The sequence below is a fragment of the Protomyces lactucae-debilis genome (genome assembly GCF_002105105.1).
Source record: "Protomyces lactucae-debilis strain 12-1054 chromosome Unknown BCR37scaffold_18, whole genome shotgun sequence".
Lineage (NCBI taxonomy): Eukaryota > Fungi > Ascomycota > Taphrinomycetes > Taphrinales > Protomycetaceae > Protomyces > Protomyces lactucae-debilis.
Genome location: NW_024468010.1, coordinates 45,966 through 63,785, shown reverse-complemented (window position 1 = coordinate 63,785; position 17,820 = coordinate 45,966). Strand labels below are relative to the sequence as shown.

The following is a 17,820-nucleotide window of genomic DNA, read 5'->3' as shown; positions in this document are numbered from 1 at the left end:
TCCCTATAAATTTATCCTTCCAACGACTACACCTCCCTCCTTTTAGCGGCCATAGGCACGCGAGCTCCCTGCTCCTTCATTTTGCTGCTTTATTCTACACTGAATCTGCTCCTCGCACCGCTGCTGTCAGGCTTGAACCTCGCCGTCAAGGCCTAGGCGGTCAGCTCGCCCCGCTTGACGTGCTGCCTGCACCATGAAGAAGCATTCGGCCATCAGCCAAACCCAGTCTCAGACACTGGAACATGCACGCTATGGCCAGGTCCGCGATATCGCCAAGCAGCGTCGAAACTTGCTCCAGAACCCTCGCAATGCTCTACAAGAAGCAACACGAGAGCGGCCGCCTCCCAAGCATCTGTCGCCTCGAGATTTTCAAATTGAATTGTTCAAACGAGCTCAGGAGCAGAATACAATCGCTGTTTTGGATACAGGTAGTGGCAAGACGTTTATCGCAGCAATGTTGCTGAAGGAGCATATCCTCGGCGAGTTGGCAGCCCGAGAGCTCCACGCTAGAGAACTACTGCGGCAGCGAGAGCCAAACGATCCAACTGTACCTCATCGACCCCGAAAACTGGCCTTCTTCCTCGTAGACAAGGTTGCACTTGCTATGCAACAATCAGAGTTCCTCCAATCTTCCTGTCCAGGCGAAATTGGTTTCCTCTACGGTGCACTCGGCGTTGATAACTACTCCAAGACTCAATGGATCGACATCTACGACAAACATCATGCTATTGTCATGACTGCTCAGATTCTCGTGACGTGTCTAGCGCGTGGCTTCATCAGTATGTCAGAGATCTCGTTGCTCATCTTTGACGAGTGTCATCATGCCGCTTCAAATCATCCATTCGCTCTCATCCTACGTGTCTACCACGAAGCAAAACATGATGACAGGCCGCGAATTTTCGGCATGACGGCAAGTCCAGTATCATCACGCAAGACGCCCCTCACAGTGATTGAGAAGCTTGAAGCAACCATGGATGCGCGTGTCTGTACGCCCAGCCTCAGCTCGAGTCTGTCAAGTTTGGTTGTGAGACCTGAGGAAATCATTCTACGATACGATACCATGGTGCCCGAGGACTTTGGAATGGAGGTGGATACATACAGCCTGCGCAAGGGCGCATCATTCAACAAGAGCTTCAAAAAGTTGGTTGCTAGTGCAGAATACGTCACGACTGAATTAGGGCCTTGGGCTCGTGAGCGATGCTGGAAGATGCTTGTCCAAGATGCAACAGACAAGTCGGAAGCTAAATCGATATACAAGGAACGGGAGGGAGAAAATCTTCAAGAAACGAAAGACATGCTGCTTGATGCGACCAAGATTGTTGATCAGCGAGAGGACGAGGTGATTCAAGACCCTGTCTTGTCGCCCAAGGTATCGCTGATGTTGGAATTGCTCAATGAAATCTACAGCGGCGCTGAGAAACGTGGCGAACCTATTCCAGTCGTCTTGCTGTTCTGCGAGCGACGCGTGACGGCTTATTTGCTACTCAGTCTTGTCGCTGAAATCGTCAAAGACAAGATGCATCCTAACATCAAGCCTTCCATTTTTATTGGGCAAGGTGGCGCCGACGATGCGGGCGTATCGATGCTGATTCGTCGACAGGTCTTCGTCGTGGATTCATTCCGACGCGGTGACTTCAACTTACTCTTTGCTACAAGCGTTGCAGAAGAAGGCATTGACATACCTGCCTGCAACTATGTCATACGGTTTGATGCCTTTTCCAATGTCGCACAGTACATTCAATCGCGTGGCCGGGCTCGACACCCTGGCAGTCGATTCATCATGTTTCTCGAAAACAATGCACCGAAGGCTGAGCAAGCATTGTTGGACGTCAAAGTGGCTGAAGCTCGCATCAGAGAAGTATGCTCACAACTGCCAGAGGACCGTGTAGTTAGTGGCGTTGACGTCGAGATGGGAAACTTGGATGATCAGGAAGATGATGCATCTTTGGTGGCACATCACTTCGAAGGACAAGCAAATCCATTACCTGAGTTTGCAGCGCTCAACGTCGTCAGTGCTTTCTGCAACTCACTTGGCACGAATGACTTTGTCATCATGGCACCCACGTATAAAGTCTCAGGGAGTGGTATTCAATGGCAAGGATCTTGCACATTGCCTGCCATTTGTGGCATTCCACCTGTAACAGGTCTTGTTCGAAAGAGTACGTGTCGTCTGAGGTACAGACAAAGCTAATAATCAGGCAGAAGAAGCGCGAAGTCTAGTGCAGCGCATGCGGCTGTTGCTGCACTTGTCCAACGGAAGCTCGTTGATGAATACTACAATCCGTTCAAGCCAGAAGTAAATGAAGAAGTGGATACAAATGACGAAGCACTCCTCTTTCGCTCTCGTGATCAATGGCCTATACGCAAACCACGACTATGGCAGCCAAGAGTGGCAGAACGCTTCTTTGTCGCTCGAGTTACGACAGATCGAGCAGATGGTCACTATGCACCTTTGCTCTTCATCACAAAGGACGCACCTATGCCACAGCTTCCTCTAGTTGAATTCTCACATGAAGGAAGAGCATTCAGAATGCAGGTACTCATACTGGAAGGATCAATCACATCGACTTCTGAGCGTCTCGCAGTCATGATTCAGTTTACGAGGCGACTGCTACGTTTCTCTATCCACAAGCACTTTATAGCAGACGATCCAGGAGATTATCCCTGGTTCATTGGCCTTGATACTGGTACTGGCACACTCGAGGCAGAGGCTGCTATCTCATGGCAGGACATGGAACACTGTGCTATTGACCGGAGTGAGCAGCTCAATCCAGCCTTGTCTCGATACAATCTTCACGACGCTCTTGTTCGAGAAGTCCTCCACAATGCAGATTACCAGTTTTGCGGATTCGATGCGTCCATGACGGCAGACTCCAAGATACCAGAGCACGATGCTCGCTTCGACGCGAGTGCCCCCGATACGACTTTGCGAGAATTCTACACTACCATCGAGCCAGACCAGCAAATTGTTGAGGGCCAAAAAGTGATTCATGCTCGCAGATTGTACAAAGGCTTCAACTACCTCGCTCCACCTGCCTCTCGGAAACGCAGTGCTGACGAGATGGAGTCGACGGGAAAAAAGATACGCAAACGGGATGTTTACTTTTTGCCACAATTCTGCAAATTGGTCAATATGAAGGCCTCTGTTGTGTTGATGGGTCGTTTGCTGCCAAGTCTGACGCTTCGACTTGAGACCCTGCTATTGGCAGACGAAGTCAACAAGCAATTGGGTACGTCGATCCGTCTTGACTTGCTAGCAACAGCCATCACAGCACGACAGGCAAATCACGGTCATGACTATGAACGTCTTGAATTTCTTGGTGATGCCTTCCTGAAACAAATTGCTACGGTTGCCGTCTATCTCAAATTCCCACACCATCCAGAGGGCTTGCTGACGTCTGCCCGAACGGCCATCATCTCTAACACAAACCTACGCAAGTTGAGCATCAAACTTGGCTTCCCAGCAGTGATGCGCACAGTGCCCATGTCGCGGCCCAAGTGGCGATATACAAACAAGGTTGTGGAACCACAAGTGCTTTCGCCTGTCGAGACGACGCATCGCTTGGGATTCAAACAAGTGGCTGATGTGGTTGAATCTATTCTGGGTGCTGCCTTCAAGTCGGGTGGGTTCGATTTGGGCCTCCAAGCAGCTGTGGCAATGGGTATTGAAATGTTTGGCATCAACTCTTGGGAAGCAGCACGAGCATTGTACAGCGCTTCGCCGCCACCATTTTTGCAGCGCGCTCGAACAGTGGACGGCGAGCAGCAAGTGACGAGCATATTCGGCTATCAGTTTGCCAATAATGGCTTGCTTGAGCAAGCCTTGCGACATGGGTCTTGCCACATTGACGCTGATGATCCTGTACCATCTTATGAACGGCTTGAGTTGCTTGGCGATGCTGTGCTCGATATTGAAGCGGCTTCGCTCGTCTATGACCGTTACCCGTCTTACGGTCCCGATCAGCTGTCCAATCTGAAGTCATACATTGTCTGCAATAAGACACTTGGCGAGGTGTGTGAAGTGATTGGCTTGCAAAAGTATCTGAAGCAATTCAATGGAGGCGTTCTGCTTGCACTTGCCGAATATGCGACCCGAGCACGGTTTCAGAGGCAGCGAAAGCAAAAGAATGGCACAAAGGCAGAAGACGATATCGCCTCAATAGTTGCGCCAAAGTTCATGAGTGACATGATTGAATCAGTCATTGGAGCCATCTTTGTCGATTGTGGATTTCGCAATGAGCCAATTAACAGGATTTTGCACAATGTTCTCTTGCCAACACTGGATCTGGACGCTGCAGCTTCCATCAAGGCACCAAAGCCAGCCATGACATTGCTGTCGGAGTATTTCCAGAAGTATCCTTGCAATGCTGCCGAGTTGCATAGAGATGTCGACAAGGACGAAACAGCCCTGAACGCACACATTGCCGTGCGAGGCCAGCATACTGAGCAGAAGAGTAAGCTGACATTGCTGATTCATGGCAAGCAACTCCTTCAGATCGTCGAGCAATCTCTGGCAATGGCAAAGTTGGCACTAGCGAACGAAGCGTTGACATTGCTAAGAGACAACCAGTGGATGAAGCAAGTGTGTGATTGTGCAGAGAAGACGTTGGCCAAAAAACTTGCGGCAGCTGATCCAATGGACATCGAAAAGCTTGGCGAGAGTAGCGCAGATGAGGCAGATGAGTGATTGCGATCCGCCATCAAAGCATATCATGACATTTCAAGCATTTATAGAATCCAGCATAAAGTAGCACGAGCCTTTAAAATTCTGCTGATTGCGCTGTGCTTCTGGGCTCTTTTGTAGAGGCTTTAGTCAAAAACCATAGAGATCTTTTGCTGATGCGAGTTTCTTGATTGGTGGCGCTTCTTGGCCTTCCAAGGCTTGACGTTTCTTGGGCCGAGACAGATTGAAGATGCTTGGGGATGGTTTTGACGTCTGCAACAAGTCAAGCATGGAGGGAATCTTGTTGGAAGGAATCTTCTTTGGCACAAAGAATTCCTTCTTAGAATCTGGCTTAAAGGCCATCTTGTCCAAGTCAACAGACAAATCCGCAGGCGGTGAAGCCATCCTGCCAGCTGGTAAGATTATGTTTGAACAAGCCATGTCCTGCTCTCCTTCCTTGGGTGCTTCAAGTTCAGCGCGCGGCTTGCGTCTTTTCAGCTTCGTTAAAGATGCCGGCACTGATGGCGTAGCTAGAAGCTGCTCTAGTGCGTCAGTGCTTGGCACACCCGGCGGACTAGCCACACGTGAGATATCATCAGGTGCTTCTGCTGCGCTTTTCAGCTTCGCCAGCTCTAGAGCGATCATCTCTAAGTCTTCGACGACCATCTCGTACTGGTCATCGTCCCCGAATCTGGCCTCGAAGGGCTTCTTCTCGCCAACAGGCTTGACAGTGATGGCTTCCTTCCTTTTTATAGCTTGAGCGGGTACTTTGGAGCTCTGTGTTGCCCATGGCAGCGTCCGAACCATCACATGGATGTAGCAGAAGGGAGAGAGTCGACTTGCCCAGATGTTGAGTGCGGCAGTTTCAGATGGATTCATGATGGCGTGGGATTTGCGACCGCGATTTTATTTTGCAGCCGCGACGCCATAAAGTGCATCACATCGCACGACCTAAATATCGGCTTAGATACACATGCAGAGGCTAGTCAGCAGGGAGACATGGTCTTTTCGACGAGAATATCAATGCCAAGTATGTCGGTGGCTCAATGGACTCTCCCTACGTGGCCGGCGACTCATGTCGATCAATGCGAGTGGCAATGTCCAGGAGAACGCTACGCCTGATGGTGCAGCGGCCTTCTCTGCCTTCCCTCCTCCTTCTGCCACGCCAAGGCCTGCAGATTTATCGCCTAAGAGATTTATCAAAACAACGAATATGAAGATAGGCAGACGGAATGACTTGGTCAAGTTACCAACGCCGGCGTTACGTGATAATTACAGAGGGATCAAGCAACGGACGCTGAAGAATCGCACGACTCCGGATGCACTTGCTTTGTTTGATGCTTGTGTCGTGACTGGAAATTGGGGGCGGTCTCTCAAGTTGCTGGAGCAGGTGCGCAACCAAGCAGATGATGCAACTGTTCTCGTTGCCGTCAATCGCTATTTACAAGCACTGGTCGAAGAAGTGCCGACATCGCAACAGATGACATTTGCACAAAAGCACTTTGACGAGTACGACACAAAATGGGGCGTGCTGCCGAATCACTTTACATTTGCGCTCATGTGCAAGGGCAATCTAGCCCTACAAGATGGAGAAGCTGCCAAAGTTGCCATTCAAGAGCTCGCTAGACATTGGCAAAGCATCAAGGGCGATTTTGGTACTGTCATGGCGGCGGATGTTCTTACGCAAGACGAGGCACGTCGTGCATTCGTCTTGTCTGGACTGGATTATCGTCTGATTGGTAAGGAGAATCGTTCAAGCATTGAGATCCCCCAACATCCGCTCTCTGAAGTTGACGAGGTCTTACCGCCGCGGCAGCCTCCGCCTGGTCTTGGCTTTCTGAAGCACAGTCTGAGTGCATTGACTGACCAGGACGTCGAGATTGTCAGTGGTCAGCAAGTACTAGATGACTCTGGCCGGCCTCTGTCAACCCAGGAAATCTTCAACCTCGCCCGACAAAAGTCAATTGAGGAGAATGCTGTGGATGCTGCAGTAATGCGCTGGAAGCATGACCATGATGCACTCAAGAAACGTGGTCGAATGACAGGACAAGTCAAGTCTCTGAATGTGCTCTTTTGGGAATGGAAGGAAGAGATGGTGCCGCTTATCCAGGAGGAGGTCGATCGAATCGACCACAGCTCTGATGATCTCAACCGGCCTTCAATCAACCGGCAAAAGCAAACATTTTCGATTCCACAGACGGAGAAGGAAGCTGAAGTGCAGGCACTTCGCGAGACAATGGACTCAGATGCTTCTAGAACTGCAAGGAGAGATTATGGCCCATTTCTGGGTCTTCTCAAACCAGAGAAGTTGGCTGCTGTCACCATCTTGGAGGTCATCCGATCCTTTACGACAGAAAACCTTGACGGCATGAAGAGTGCCACCCTTGTCGTGAAAGTTGGCAAAGCGATTGAGAACGAGTACCATGCAGAGATTCTCAAGAAGAAGGGAATGTCAGATACGTGGCGTGTACCTGGTCAAAACATACAGTTCAAGCACATTGCACAGGACAATGAGTTGTTCAAGTTGGCTGTGCGTAGGGCGCGGGCAAAGGCGCAGCAGATGAATGCATCAGGCTTGTTTCACCCAGAGTGGACACAGCAACTGCGAGCAAAGATCGGTGCAGTCATGGTGTCTTTTCTGCTACACACAGCACGTATCAGCATGACCAAGAAGGGTAAGTCTGGCTTCATTCATCGGCAAGAGGCTCCTGCTTTCTTTCATTCTTACCAATACTCAAAAGGTCAGCGTCTCGGTGTCATCAAGCTTAACGATCAGCTCATGCAACGTCTCTCTTCTGAACCTCTGCGTGGCAGTATCTACCCGCGCCAGCTTCCAATGCTGACGCCACCAAGACCCTGGTACTCTTACGATTCCGGTGGCTATCTCTGCACACGTACATTTGCAATGCGTGCCAAGAACTCGCCAGAGCAAATCAGATATCTCAAATCTGCTTCTGAGCGTGGTCACTTAGACAATGTCTTGTCGGCACTTGACATTCTCGGCAAAACACCTTGGAGCATCAATGAGCAAGTCTTCAAGTGTGCGTTGCAAGCTTGGAACTCTGGTCATGGTGTTGCCGATATACCGCCTGCGGAGCTTGACATCAACCTACCTCCTCCGCCACCAGCAGATGCAGATCCGACGGAGAAGTTCGTCTACAAAGAACGTTGCAAGGAGATCACCACCCTGTTGCGCAATTGTGCAAGTATGCGCAGTGACATCAACTACAAGCTCGAGATTGCTCGAGCATTCTTGCACGACACCATGTATTTTCCGCATTCGCTTGACTTTCGTGGGCGTGCGTATCCCATCCCTCCTCACTTCAACCATCTCGGCAATGATTTGTGTCGTGGACTATTGCTGTTTGGTACTGCCAAAGAGCTTGGTCCCAGTGGCTTGCGTTGGCTCAAAATTCACTTTGCAAACCATTGCGGGCATGACAAGGCTAGCTTTGACGAGCGCGAAGCGTTTGCAGACGAGTCGCTCGAGAAAATCTTCGAAGCGGCGGACCATCCTATGGACGGTACACAATGGTGGCTAGAAGCAGACAAGCCATGGCAGTGCCTGGCAGCGTGTTTTGAGCTCACCAAAGCGTTGCGTTCAGGAAACCCCGAAAAGTACAAATGTGCGTTGCCTGTGCATCAAGACGGTACCTGTAATGGATTGCAACATTATGCGGCCCTAGGTGGCGATTTGTCGGGTGCAAAGCAAGTGAATCTCGAGCCAAGCGACAGGCCGCAAGACGTGTATCGCGGTGTCGCTGATTTGGTCAACATTCAAGTCAACATTGACGCTGCCGCAGGGGAGCCACGCGCAAAAAAGCTACAGGGACACATTTCGCGCAAAGTTGTCAAGCAGACTGTCATGACCAACGTGTATGGCGTGACTTTTATCGGCGCCCGTCTCCAGATTGAAAATCAGCTCAAGGACCTCAAGATTGAAGGGGCTGAAGATGAAGTATGGGATTTGGCAAACTACCTCGTCAAGAAGGTCTTCAAGGCTCTCAACAATCTCTTTACTGGTGCACACGAAATCCAGGACTGGCTCAAGCACGCTGCCATGATTGTGACGCGCTCGGTGCACAAAGATGCGTTGCTTAATGCGGTGCCCGACACCATGTCCGCAGTGATTTGGACCACTCCGCTCGATCTACCCGTGGTGCAGCCTTACCGCAAGGAAGTTCGACGCCAAATCATGACAAACTTGCAGACCGTTTTTATTTCTGATCCGTCAGATGCAGCAGAAGTGAACTCGCGCAAGCAAGCTGCTGCTTTCCCACCCAACTTTATCCACTCTCTCGATGCTACACATATGCTCATGTCTGCGCTCGTCTGTCAGGAAGAAGACGTCACTTTTGCAGCTGTGCATGACTCTTACTGGACGCACGCCGCGGATACTGACAAAATGAATGTAATTCTCAGGGACGCCTTCATCAAATTGCACTCGCAAGACATCATGGGCGATCTGCACTCTGAGTTCAAGCAGCGGTACAGCAATCACTTTTTGCCCGTGCCATCAATTCAAAAGTTCTCGCAAGCGTATGCATTCTGCATGAAGCCTGAACATCTCGAATCCGGCAAAGTTGTCATGCTACCGGGACAGAAAGGTGTTGTTGTGCAGGATCACGATCTGGCCATCGAGGTGCTGCGATACGGTGCTCGTGCAGGCGCAGTCAACCCAGAGAGTATTGATCTCTCGAGCCATGCACGAAACACGCAGACACTCGCCGAGCGCATGAAGACGCGCGAGTATCTTGAGGAGTTGGACAAGACGTCGGCCGAATCGGAGGCTCAGCAGGAGGAAGAGACGGCTGTTGGTGCAGATGTTCAGGAGGCTCCATCGAAGCCGAAGAGAGAGGCAAAGTCGAAGCGATTGGCGACGTGGGCTGTCTGGGTGCCCATCTCGTTCCCGCCACTACCCAAGAAGGGTGACTTCGATGTGACGAAGCTGAAGCAGAGCAAGTACTTCTTTTCATAGATTATGGGACTATCTTGATTGATGTGAAATGGAACTTTTCATGCTTTGCTCCTCATGATGCATATGCCGAAGATATGGGTGGGTCCATGGGCGACTCAGCGCAGGTCCATGACCTACGATTGCAATTTTTGACGACACCTGCTAAATGCACGGCGCCATGGACTCGTCTGCAAGCGCTTGTAGCTTACATGTAGTCCTAATGTGCTCGCTTCCTCAAGTATTTACAGAGCATCATCAGAAGGCCCTCATTTTACGGTGGTGACATTGAGAAACATCGAGTTGCGGCTGCTCTGGAGCATGAGCAAGTGAAGTAGGGTGCATTACGCAGTGGAAAAGTTCAATGGGCAGACAGCCTGCAATAGGCTTCTGCAGCAGACAGAGCCGATTATCTAGAGAATCGTTGCTATCAGCAATCTACCTAGACCTACAAGTCTCCTCCTCGCAGCGCAAACAAGTACTTGACTACTTGGCCCAAAACTGCTGCTGCTGTTGCGAAGGGGGACTGCCCAATCTCAACTTTGAGGAGCTGGCATTCGCATATCCTGCATTGCCGTTGCTTGCATGTGTACCGCTTCCAGGACTACCACCAGGTTCTTTCTTGCTTTGCTTTTTGGAAGAAGTCTTCTTTTCCTTGTCCGATGACCAGAGTCTCGACCGCATACCAGGGTTCTTCTTGAGCATGCCATCTAGCTTGAAACTCGCCTCTGAGCCATTATCATCGTCAATCGTCTCTTGCGCTTGTCCGTGGTGCGGCACACCGATCACCAACGGCTCGTCTTCGCCACTATCAGAGCCAACTCTGCTCAGCAATGGCGACTTGTGAGGCGAAGTAACAGCAGGCTTGCTGTGGCGAGGGAAGGAAAAGATAGGTTGCCGCTCATGGCGAGGCGACAAGTCAAACCCGGGCGACGTCAAGGATGCTGTGCTTGGCGTACGATTCAGTGACCGAGAGAGAATGGCCGCAACCCTGGTGTCATACACTGCAGCAGGCGCTGCTTCTGTTCCTGCATCCGACACGGATGTCGGTGTCCGTTCAAAGTCATTGTCTTCCGTGAAGAAGACATCCAGGCTGTGCAAGGCCGATACCATGTCGCCTAAGGATGACTCGCCGCCATCCACAGAGAGCATGGTTTCGCTTCTTTGACTTGGCGCATGATAGGCATAGTCATCCATATGGAACTGTACCGCATCTCCCAACTCGTCAGACGCCACGGAAGTCGAGCAAGTGTAAAACACTGCATGTACATTAGTTCGCGTCCGCGCAGCCGTGACAGCAGGTAGTGGTATAGCCCAACCAGAGTCGTCGGGTATGCCAAAGAGCGTCGCCGTCTTTTCATACTCCTTGCGAATTGTTCGATTGCCGAGACTCATGCGCAAAACCTGTCTGTCTTTGGGTCCATCAGAAATGGAAATGGCCTTGTCGAGCACTTCGAGTGCTGCTTGCGCATAATCAGTTTGAAGCAGTCTCAACAACGGCGAGATGAGGTCTGCACCCACACCAGCAAACTCCGCGCGATGCGTGTCGACAAATGGCAGCAAAGTCTTCAGAACGTCCATTGTGCAAGTCTTGACCCAGGCCGTTTTGTTGGACAAAAGACCGAGTAGGAAAATGAGGACTGGCGCTTCCATCTGCGGGAAGAACTGCTCTCTGATGATAGACACCATCTGTCTAGAAAGGTCGTCCGTGTTGCGAAAACGCTTTTTTGCAAACGAGTCAAAGATGCGCGAGCAAGCCTCAAAGCCCTGCGACGCTGCAAGACGGGACAATGTCTCTGCTGCTCGGACATCACTGAGGGCAATGTTGCTAGTGCCGAGTGCGTGCATAAATGACGGGACATTGGCGAGGATGCCAAACAGCAACCGGCTATCGCCGCCGACAAGCTCGCTCGGACCAAATGCAAGAAGTCTATTGAGCAACGCCAATGTCGACGGCATACAATTTGCAGATCGGAGACCTTTGAGCAAAGATGAAAAGAGTCCTTCAAACGCGCCCTCCCACTTTGGTGGCAGATTGGAAATGAAAAACGCGGCATTCTCTGGCAAGTTGAGATCAATCTTGGACATGAAGACTTGAAGCATTGATTGAGCCTGCACGAATTCTTGCTCGTGGATGCTGTCGAGACAAGCAACAGTTGACCAGAAGATTTGCGGATGCTGGATGAGCTCATCGGCTGGTAGTCGATCCACAAGCTGCCCCAGAGTTTGTAGGATCTCCATGGCGAAGATTTGAATCTCGCTTGATGTATCAGAAACTGTATTTGACAAACGAGCCAGCATATCAGCGAGCATCGTCTGATTCATGGACGAAGATACGCATCGGAAGACTTGAAACGATCGGCAGGCCATGTGCCGAACAGGACACGATGTTGCCCACGTCAAAGCAGCCTTACCAAGCTCATTGCCCAGATCTGGGATGGTCTCCTCGTACATTGACAAGATGTCGTTGACGAGCTTGGTCATATATGGTGGTACTTTGCTTGCATTGCCTTCTTTGAAAGTCAGCTCATCATAGTGCCAGAACGACTTGATGTCGCGTGTGCGCAGCGCAGCGAGCTTTTCGCGTGCTGAGCGCGTAGTCTCAGTCTCAGGTCTGCCTTCTACACAGACGTTGAATGTGAGATACAGAAGCATCTCGCGAGCTTGATCTTGCACGACCGGGATGTAGTGGTCGAGCAAAAGCAAGACAATGACCAAAAGCAGCGGCACTTCTGCAAGCACTTCAGGTGACGGGAGGACCAGCAAATCGACCATGTAGATAAGCGCGAGTTGGCCGAGCGAGAAAACAATGTGCTTTTGTTTTGCTTCAAAGATGCTGTCGAGGTTGGCAACGTATGCAAAGCGTTCTTCATCCATCGATGGCTTGGGAGATTCTCTGAGTTGCGGAATCATGGATCGCGGCTGCAGAAATTTGAGGAATGCTTCCATGAGCTTGTTACCGGCAGGTGATCGCGATAAATAGACAACCACTTGCTTTCCACAATTGACAAAGAGCGGGTCGCGACGAGATACACTCTGGGCAATCGTAAAGTCGAGAATGGCCTTGACATTGCCTGGGTAGGATCCAGACACAAGCGCTGTCCAAAGTCCTTCAACCTCATTGAGCAGTGTGCCACGGAAGCGCAGCGTAATTTCAAATAGATTGACAAGCACCATGTAACTTGCTGCATTGAGATGCTCACCATTGATGTCGAGTTGAAGCTCAATAGATTGAATCCAAGGGAGCAAAATAGCAACCACATCGCGCTGCAGCGTTGTATCGACCAGCCTAAAGAACTTGCAGCACTCAGAAAAGATGAGATTTTTCTGATCTGAATGCTCCTTTGCCAACTGCGCCGCCAGCAGGTACTGTCCGCGCTTGTACACAACTGGATTGAGGTTGACGACCATGGCGGAAAAGTTGTCAACACAACTCGAACCATAGAATTGTAGCTCAATGGTGCGCAGCAGGTTGAGAGCGCGAGACCTGACTGCAGTCTCCTTATCACCAGCCTTGAGCAAACAGATGGCCAGCATCTGTGAACAACTGCAAGGATTGGCAGTCTGGGTGGTCAAAACATCCGACACAACCGTAAAGTAGCTCTGAGCGGCTTTGCCATCCAAATCATGGGTGTAGCATTGATGAACGGCCTCTTCATACAAAAGTCTGTAGTCGTGATTGAATGTCAGCAGATTTGACAAGGCGCGACGGCCGATCTTATGCAGACGCTCGGACGAGCTGCTGAAGATTGCCGCGATCCAGGAGAATAGGTCATCAATCTCAAAAGACATCGTAGTCTTGCGCACACCAGCAGCGTCGACGGTCTGTGCAAGAGGTCCTTCACACAGCGTCGCCATTGCCTCGAGTGAAGCGAGCTCTACGTTGCGCTTCTCAATTTCCATAGAAGCAGTCAGAGCGCCTCGATCACGTACATCGCGGTAGAGGTCCATGATGGACTTTCGCATGATGTCTTCTCGCCCGCGCGATACACTTTCGAGAGGGCCGTGGTTGCACCACTCTTCCACAAGACGGAAGCAAGATACTCGTCCTTCGAACGGCAGCCATCGGGAGGGGTCTGGCGTGTGCAAGAGACCTTTCCAGATTGCCTCGAGCAGTCCGCAAAAGTAGCGACGCAAGCGTTGATACTCCCATTCTACCTGAATCTCATCATCACTCAAGAATGACTTGATATCTCGCAAGTAATTGAGAAGCGTCTCCATGATCCAGTCGTTTTGCAAGACTTCTTTCCGGTCAAGGAAATGTGAGGTCAGCTCGAGAATATGTGTGACTTCTGTGCGTAACCTGTCGGTTTTCTTGAGGTCCCGAGCTCCATTCAACTTGTTCATGTCGCTGCGTGTTGCATTGCTAAGCGTTCGCATCATGGGCTGCAAATCTTCGAGTAGCGTCTTGAAGAGATTGATGTTGATGCAACCCAACGCAGTGACGATGGCCTCTCGGATTGCTGTCGAGTCAACAGTCAGCAGTGGAAGCACGATCTGGAAGACAGAGCGCGCGGATGTGATGCGTTCAAATGTGGCCACAGGAACAGAGCGTTTCCTACCATGGCGCAAGACGTGCGTGGGTAGTTGCTCATCAGTCAGCGTCAAAGTTGAGCAGGCCATGATCAGGAAAAGCTTCCATTGCTCTACCATGCTTTCAGGCGAGTCTGCATGACGCGAGCTCACTTTGGGTGCAACCTCAAATGGCGAAGATATAGGTAGACGCTCGATCGCATTGAGAATTTTGCCATGCATCTTGATTAGTCGATTGCAGATGACATTGCGAGAAAGGACGACCGTGATGGGGAACTGCTTGAAGCACACATCAATGAGCTTGGGAAAGACCTTGAACCAAATAGCAGCATCAACACCGCTGTCACTTTCTGCAATTTTGAGCAAACATTCTTGGGCGACTTCCTGCTTGACTTTTCCAATTCGGCTCTTTTCTGCGATTGACGCCTTTTCAACGATGGAGTCAAGAATTTGTGCCCCTTGCATGCGCAGAATATCAACAATGCGGGTGGCACCATCGTCTGGGATGGTTGCCTTTGATGTCTTGCGGAGGTGAGACTTATTTGCTTCAGCTTGCTCATCCATGACTCGGTCAAAGCGCGAGATGAGCCTGAGGATCTCGATTGCACAGGAGCGAATTCCCGGAGACTGATTGCAAAGAAAGAAGAAGCCATTCGCCTCAGTCTCTTCAATGACAGTCCAGATATTGATCATTTCAAGTTCTTCGCCTCGAGAAGACTCTGGTGGTCCATTGGATGCGACCGGCGACAACGGGGAAAGAGGCATATTGGGCGATGCACCTTCTCGCGCACGCTGGCTGATTCTGTCAATCCACGCAACAAGCAGCTCAATATAGATTTTGAGTCTTTCCTCAGTCCGAGATTCGCTCTGAGCATCCACTTTAAGCATAAATCTTGCATAATTGACTACAGTCGATTGCACTTTGGTCGTCTCTGCCAGTGCCTTGAGTGCCTTATATGCTGCAGCGCGAACGTGACTGTTGCCATGCGCAGTCGAGCGGCAAATGATCTCAATGGTTCGATTCGCCGGACTCTGTGCAATAAGACATCTCGGCAATGCAGTCAAGACGGCTGCCAGCAAATCATGGTAGAGATGCTTTTCCCGTGGAATACCATTGACGACTGCGATGTGCTCGCCATTCTGGAGTTGTAGCTTGTTGATGGGTGACAGTCGTTCATCAACAATGACATGCCCGCCGAAATGCTGATCGCAAAACGACGCAACGCGACACAAATACGCTGAAAATAGTGCGTGGAAGTCTCTGAGTAGGGGCGTATTGAGAGCTTGCGGTGCCATCTGCGTGCTCTCGGGAACAATGAGTGCTGCAGTTGACAAGTCCACTGGGAAGGATGGCTTGACGCCATCGCTCTCCAAATCTGCAAGGATCCAAAGGAATGTTCGAACAGCAATGCCAACGCGTTCGGGATTGAGAATATCGAGTTCTGGGCCGGTCCCATTCAGCTGATCACTACCGACCAGCGGCGTCATTATATTGAGAAGGGCAAAACTCTGATGCTTGACCGCAACGAATCGAATGGCTTGAATCAGTGGTTTGGTAGGCAGGTCAACCAGATGCTGCAGCCGTCGTGGCGGGAAGAGGAGTTTGAAGAGGGTGTCAATTTTGCGAGTGAACTGTGCTTGCTGTTCCGGACAGCGAAAGACAGCCACCCAAATGAGCTGTGCTAGACACTGAACGTATTCGTACCGACAGCTGCGGTCTTTGACTTTTGAGAAGTGTTGCTCGAGCAGCGAAAACCACCGCTCAAGAAAGACTTCACGCGGCGACACACAGAGAAGGGTGGATGTGAGTGGAAATGCTGCATTCCAGTAATGCTTCTTTTCGAGCATTTTGGCAGCGCGAGGGTAGAGTAGTTGAAGCGTTTCGACCCACGTAGGATAATTGACCTCTGCCGTGGTCACCTGTCATTAGCACTGTTTATTCAAAATGGTCTCTTACATCAGCGACCGGCAGTAACATGCGATGGAAAATGTCTGCATAAGCCTGCTTGACAGGAAAACCATGTGCATCGCAAAAGAAGCGTGCTAAACTTAAAAGAAATTCAGAAGAGTCCTCGAGCTTTTGTGAGGGATAGATGCTAATGTGTAGATGCTTCATGCCGTGGATAATCATCTCGACGCGAGCTTCGCGATCCTTTGAGAGGACACCGCGAGCATTCTTTTCCAAATCTGCGATGAAACGATCGGAGACGGAAGCAAAGCGAATAGAAGATAGGCAGCCGAGTAGTTCGGCGAAGAGATTCCAGTTTGCGAGTCGTAGAGGCGACGCTTGTATGGCTGATGGTTCGGCATTCTTGAGCTGGTTGAAGACAATCTCCTCGAGCTTCTCGCCAACCTCATCAACGAGCGATTCGGCATTGATTTGCTTGACAATTTCAATGAGCGATCGACACAGGATGAAGATAGACACGAGGCTCTTGCGGTCCAGCTGGGTTGCTGCATCGCGAGCAGGATCGTCTCGTTGCTGCATCGACGGAGACCGTGAAAACGACGGCCTGGTCGGCGGAGGTTCTGGCCTTCTTTGCATCGATGCATCATTCAATCCACCACTCACGGTACCAATACTGTGACTCGTTGTATGCGTAGGATGCGGCGAGTCGCTTTTGAGCTCTGCGCGAGACTTGCGCCAAAACATGACACTATCAATGACTGGCTTTGGATTTTGTCTAGCGATATAGCCCAAGCTCTTGAGCACCTTGTCGAATGCCGGGTCAACGCCAGGACCGAGTAGTCGCATAATGTCTGGCTCTGGGTCTGTTGGGCTTCCCAAGGTTGTATTGATTTTACGCTCAGCGATGCGCACAAACGAGGTGAAGACGACATGCAGTGCATAGGTATAGGGGCTCTTGTTTGTATCATCTGGATCGAATGCGCTACCCATGCGTTGACCTAGAGACGGCATTGGGCGATGTTTAGAAGAGGCCGTCGAAGATTGTCGCCCTTGCATGGCAGGCCTCGCTCCAAATGAGAACTGACGCCCACCAGAGCCAGATAGAAGCGACGGCCGGTCCCTGGCCGGACTGAGATGGCTCGGGCCGCCTGACATGATGTGTTGCAGCGTGTCGCGTTGTTGATATGGCTAAGCTGCGCGCTGAGTTTGGCAGCTCGCGAGCGGATGATGGCCTTGATGGATACAGCTAGGTGCAGAGCATACTTCCAGGAATAGAGTGACGATGCTAGAGCGAGATGCAGATGCTGGGCCCCGTCTGTGGAGGCTCTTGTCGGTTGTGTTGTCTGCTTTCTGATGCATCTCCTCTGCTCCTGGTCGCGCGTGGAAGACTCAACCGGACCACCCTCTCCCGCTCGTGTTCTCTGGTAGGTATGTTCATGGGATGCGCTATAGACGCTGGATGCTGCTATGGCGTTTGAAGATATATATCCTTCGCCTTGTACGAAGACAATCCGCTTGGAGACCGTCTAGATCTATTCGCATGTCTACTTGTACTTGATCGACGAATCTCGCTAGGAGAGTCCCACAAGAGTTCACGCAGTGGCCGGACAAGCAGGAAGACCGCGGCTCTCTCGGGAGTGCTATGTAGAGACATGAGATGGCTGCTGAAGCCTTGCGCCGACGACAGGCTTGGTGTCCGAGGATGCCGACTGAGCATGCAGCCTTTGTAGCTCTTGTACCTCAGCCATAAACACTGCGAAA

At 50.9% G+C, this 17,820-nt stretch overlaps 4 protein-coding genes across 4 annotated transcripts; 2 read left to right on the top strand and 2 right to left on the bottom strand.

Moving 5' to 3' along the window:
- Nucleotides 1-29: 29 nt before the first annotated feature.
- BCR37DRAFT_112367 (uncharacterized protein) lies at nucleotides 30-4,800 on the top strand. Its single transcript, XM_040865935.1, has 2 exons — nucleotides 30-2,159; nucleotides 2,199-4,800. Exons 1-2 carry the CDS (start codon nucleotides 194-196, stop codon nucleotides 4,685-4,687), a joined length of 4,455 nt encoding a protein of 1,484 aa, XP_040723243.1. The 5' UTR covers nucleotides 30-193; the 3' UTR covers nucleotides 4,688-4,800.
- Nucleotides 4,801-4,813: 13 nt separating this feature from the next.
- On the bottom strand, nucleotides 4,814-5,542 carry BCR37DRAFT_394642 (uncharacterized protein; the record flags this gene model as incomplete). Its single annotated transcript, XM_040871499.1, has 1 exon — nucleotides 4,814-5,542. The coding sequence occupies one exon, from the start codon at nucleotides 5,540-5,542 to the stop codon at nucleotides 4,814-4,816; it is 729 nt and encodes a 242-aa protein (XP_040723242.1).
- Nucleotides 5,543-5,594: 52 nt separating this feature from the next.
- BCR37DRAFT_382389 (uncharacterized protein) lies at nucleotides 5,595-9,676 on the top strand. Its single transcript, XM_040869862.1, has one exon. The coding sequence runs from the start codon at nucleotides 5,637-5,639 to the stop codon at nucleotides 9,639-9,641; it is 4,005 nt and encodes a 1,334-aa protein (XP_040723241.1). The 5' UTR covers nucleotides 5,595-5,636; the 3' UTR covers nucleotides 9,642-9,676.
- Nucleotides 9,677-10,103: 427 nt separating this feature from the next.
- Nucleotides 10,104-17,049, bottom strand: BCR37DRAFT_350546 (cell morphogenesis N-terminal-domain-containing protein; the record flags this gene model as incomplete). The annotated part of the gene is made up of 2 exons (XM_040868014.1): nucleotides 10,104-16,070; nucleotides 16,108-17,049. 2 exons carry the CDS (start codon nucleotides 17,047-17,049, stop codon nucleotides 10,104-10,106), a joined length of 6,909 nt encoding a protein of 2,302 aa, XP_040723240.1.
- Nucleotides 17,050-17,820: the final 771 nt, after the last annotated feature.